The sequence below is a fragment of the Alosa pseudoharengus genome, unplaced genomic scaffold (assembly GCF_046254945.1).
Source record: "Alosa pseudoharengus isolate Yale_2024_CS ecotype anadromous, Long Island Sound unplaced genomic scaffold, YU_APseudo_1.1 YU_APseudo_1.1_scf_13, whole genome shotgun sequence".
Taxonomy (NCBI): Eukaryota; Metazoa; Chordata; class Actinopteri; order Clupeiformes; family Clupeidae; genus Alosa; species Alosa pseudoharengus.
Window position 1 is genome coordinate 24184587 of NW_027468598.1, and position 5000 is coordinate 24189586.

The 5000-nt window shown below is 49.9% G+C and overlaps 1 protein-coding gene across 1 annotated transcript in view; it reads right to left on the reverse strand.

The window, feature by feature from the left end:
* The window catches only part of robo1 (roundabout, axon guidance receptor, homolog 1 (Drosophila)), a 212240-nt gene that overhangs the window by 55109 nt on the left and 152131 nt on the right, over positions 1–5000 (reverse strand). The window contains exon 3 of the mRNA XM_076282606.1: positions 4028–4185. Within this exon, the coding sequence (XP_076138721.1) occupies positions 4028–4185 (158 nt within the window). The remainder of the gene's footprint in view (positions 1–4027; positions 4186–5000) is intronic.

Below are 5000 nucleotides of genomic sequence, written 5' to 3' on the forward strand. Positions count from 1 at the left end.
TCGGCACGCCAGCTGTGGAGTTTGACGCATGGTGAGAGGCATTTTTGCACTGCTTCTCCAGACGCAGTGCTTTTTGTCTGTGTCTGCTCCCTGTTTATGAAAGTTCTTTAGCAGTGAGTTGGCGAGAGCAGTCTCACGCCAGTCTCCTGAACGTGGGCAGCGACGGCTTAAGTTCCAACATGCTGTAGCATGTTCTACCCCAGTCATGTGGGCGGAGGATGACCCAAATATGGTGGCGGAGAATGACAGGATGTCCCCCCTACAGAAAAGTGTGTGTGTGTGTGTGTGTGTGTCTGTGTGTGTTTGGGAGGGGGGGGGCTGGTGGTGGCAGCTTTCGTCTCAGCTGTTTGTCACATTAAAACCTGCATTCATCTCCCCTGATACCATCCTCCCAAAACTCCTCACTCGCCTTCTAGTTGACTGTTCAAAAGCCAGATATTTTTTTGTCCGGTGAGCAGCTAGTCTTTGGGTTAGTATGCGAGTCACACACTCTGCCTTCTGTGCCTCGATCAATTCAGTGTGCGGGGCTCTGAGTGGATGCGTGACGCTGCTCTGAGCCCCCATGGGGGAGCAGTGGCAGTGCCCTCACTCTGGCTGTCCCATCTGGAACACACAATCTCTCTGTCTCTCTCCCTTTCTGTCTTTCTTTCTCTGTCTTTCTCTCTCTTTCTGTCTTTCACACACACACACACACACATATATATATAGAGAGATCAGTAACACTCACACACACACACACACACACACACACACACACACACACACACACACACAAATATATAGAGAGATCAGTAACACTCACACACACACACACACACACACACACACACAATAACACACACACAATAACACACACACACACACACACACACACACAGACACAGCCACCCACACACACCCACACACATACACACACCCACACACACACACACTCTCAGAACTTCCCCTGTGTGAAATTCCATTCAAACAAACAGGGGTGTTTTCATTTCCTAAACAAAGCCCCTGCATCCAGCACGGGCCCTGCTGCTGTGGGCTACTCGGCATGTCGGCCGGGTTACGGACTGTAGGGCTCTAAGAGCCCCGCTCTGATGCAGCTCCTCAAGCCATTTCACACGGGCCTGCACAAAGACAACAACCAGTGAGGATGAGAGGGAGGGAAGGAGAGAGAGAGAGAGAGGGATAGTGAGAGAGACAGAAAAGAGAGTGGGTGAAGAGAAAGAGAGGGAGAGAGAGACACTGAGAGATAGAGAGAGGAATAAAGAGAAAGAGAGAGGGGGTAGAGAGTGAGAGGAAAGAGGAGAGGTCCTCCTGTGAGCTGGGACATCCCTGCTGAGCTGCAGTGGAGAGCCGGTGCGGATGTTATTGTGGAAACCGCTCATAAACAAGACCTGGACCCTATGCATGCAATGTTTAGTGCAAGTCCAATTGAATTACGACTAAGGCCATCATCTCCCGGCAGCCTGTGTGTGTGTGTGTGTGTGTGTGTGTGTGTGTGTGTGTGTGTGTGTGTGTGTGTGAGTGTGTATTTGTGTGTGGTAAGGGGTCACATGATGATGAACAGAACTCAAACACAGTCACAGACCCTGGGCCTCAACTACCCCCCTCCCTCCACACACACAACACACACACACACACACACACACACACACGCTGGCCAGAGGGTAACAGAAGAAAGGGACGTGTGTTTGCGGTAAGTGGTGACATATGAAGAGTGTGCCCTCTCCCTCCGTTATTTTGTCTTTCCCTCCAGCGCCACCACTTTGGCATGCAAAGCCGTCCTCAGCGAAACCCCTGTACATGTGGAGACACTCAAACACACAGGCACTCACACACACACGCACCCACACACACAAACGCGCACGCACGCACGCACACACACACGCACGCACGCACGCACACACACATACACACGCACTCTGTGAAGAACAAATAGAGAGCGTGCCATTCCACTGTATGTGGCTGTGCCCTCATCAACACACCCATACTATTTTCTGTCTGCTTGTGGGTGTGGATGTGTGTGCGTGTGTGTGTGTGTGTGTGTGTGTGTGTGTGTGTGTGTGTTACTGTGTAATTAGCTGAAGGGTGGATGAAACAGCGCTAACCATTCAGAGGAAGCCAGGTGTGTGTATGTGTGTGTGTGTGTGTGTGTGTATGTGTCACTACTTGTGTGTGTATGTGTGTGTGTGTTTAGGGACTCTGATGACAGGGTAAAGCTCTCATTGTTCCTTCAAGTGAAGAGGAACAGATTACAGGTCTCAACAAGGTTGCAGCACCAACACACACACACACACACACACACACACAAACACACACGCACACACAGCCCGCTTAAACCCACTTCCTCACTGGCAAATGTATTTCCACGACTTGGCCTTGGCTTAATTGGATTTAATTTCAAACAGATTAGTCGCCTGCTTCCTTGAAACTGCAGGAGTGGGACCGCCGAGGGGCTGAAGCCCATGTGTGAGCCGAGCGCCCGGTATAGTCCGAGAGGAAGGAAGGAAAGCAGTCGGTCGGGACCGCAGCAGAAGGATTGTGAGGGGCGTGTTATTTACGAGGTCTCGGCGTGACTCAATCCTGCACGTGACTCTGTCTGCACGTCCATGACACACACGTCTGCATGTGGTGCTGTGGGAGAGTCGCAACAGTGCTGCTTTTTGGGCCGTCTCTCACCAGCCAATTTAGTGCATCAGTTTCAACATGGAGGGTGGTGTCTGCACTAAAGCCCAAAGTTGAGTCAAAAGCAGGGGAAAACTTTAAAATACTTTAATTTGCAAGGGTGGTAGTTTGGGGGCGTTTGAGTGCCTGGTCATTTTACTGACTCACCTTCTCCCCATCTCTCTCTCTCTCTCTCTCTCTTTTAGCCCTCTCAGACATTAGTCAGCAGATGTGCACGCAAAACCATTGTAGAGGATTTCCAATGATGTGTGAATCAACAGACACATACAGTACACACACACACACACACACACACACACACACACACACACACGCACACACGCACACACACCTTCCTCAAGGCTGAATTGCTGACCTTCCTCTCTCTGTTTGGCCATGTTAGCTTTAGCGCTGGCCATGACAGGTTGAGCTTCTAAACACTCACTAAAGCCAGCGGCTTGATTACATTTTAAAAAAGAAAAAAAAAACACCTCCTCACTCCTCTTTTAAGTACATAGTACATAAATAACAGGAAGTGCTGTGTTGTACCACAGACCGGAGCAGCATGGAGTTCCATCCAGGGCTGGGCCCAACAGTTTCTCGCTTCACTTCCTCTCCTCCCTTTTTCCCTCTTTCTACCGAGTGCTGAGTGTGCTGACTGATACCGCGGTGGTAGCGCTCTTAATTAAAAACCGACTAATTAATGGCGAGAGCTTCAAAGGCGTGATAAATCAGGGAGTGTGTGTGGGGGGGGGGGGGGTCCTCGCATTTTCCCTCTTCTTCCCTGTGGCCTCTCTATGGCTGCTGAGCACAAACTTTTCTCCACCCCCACCGCTCGCCCCACCCCACCTTCTCCGCCAGGTCCGCTTCTCCGTCTCTCGCCGACGGACTCATTTGGCCCGGTAGCGGCAGTGGGAAGGGGGGCGGGGGGTCGCTTTGTGCCGATGCCCAATCTCTCGGCTCATCTGCACCCTGTTAATGGATGAGCAGTTGCCTGACTAATGGACTAGCACTAATGATAGGGTGTGCAACCATTATGATGGCGGATAAGAGAGTTAAAAAAAAAACACAATTAATTATAATGTACTGGATGGGTTCGAGTTGAGGTCTACAGCTGTTGTCGGTCCAAAAAAAAGTTGAGTTGAATAGCTGCAGATTCTTGGGTAGGCAACTTTTTTTCATGAGTACAGCGTGAGTTATGGTGTCCAACAGATGGGCACATTAACCTGGAGAGGCAATAGAGGATTACTTTTCCACTGAAGTTCTCATGAACAGACAAAATCATGTACAGAAACACACACACACACACACACACACACACACACACACACACACACACACAAACACACACATTAACTTGATGACCTACCGTGATTCTCTCATCTCTGTCGTCGATGTTGAAGCCGTCCTTCTTCCAGGAGATGGTTGGCTCGGGGTGCCCACGGGGGGGTTGGCACTCCATGACGGCCGGCTCACCTGCCGCCACCATCACGTCCACCGGGTTCTGCCTGAAGTCATCTCGCAGAACTGCAGAACCAAACAGAGGGAAGGGTTAAGTCAATGGGAACTCAATGGAAACTCTCCGTATAGAATGAAATCACAAACACATGCATAATCAGCAATCCAAGAGAGAGAAACAGAATAAAAGCGAGAGAGAGAGAGAGAAAGAGAGAGAGAGAGAGAGAGAAAGAGGATGGTTCAACATCATGTAACAGCAGCTCTCTCAATCACACTTTAATCACATTCAATCTGCAAATTGCATCCTGTGATCATGGACACTGATGAATAGTTTCCTACAACCTCCAGTTGCTCACCAACACACAGATAATCGATGGTGGCATTCCGATTAGCGCCATGACAACAAAGAAACAGAGGAGAGCTGCTGTTTTCCTTCATGGCAGACCAATGACAACTACCATTAGAGGAAACTAACACACTTAAACCACCAAATGCAACCACACACACACACACACACACACACACACACACACACACACACACACACACACACACACACACACACACACACACACACACACACACACACACACACTCCAGGGTGGAATAAGCCTTAAGTAGATGAGACAGCAGGAAATTATGTCTTAAGGGATACAAATGAGAGATGCTGCGACTCATTCACACTCATCTGAGCGTGTGCAGATGGGCCAGTGGAGACAGATTCATCAGGACACACCTCCAGAGGCCGGTACAGTCTGCTCCGCGGCATAAACCAGAGGGTGGACACACACACACACACACACACACACACACACACACACACACACAGCTGGACTGTGTCTCTCCTTGGCCACGGTCACGTTTCCAGACGTGAAGAGCAAACT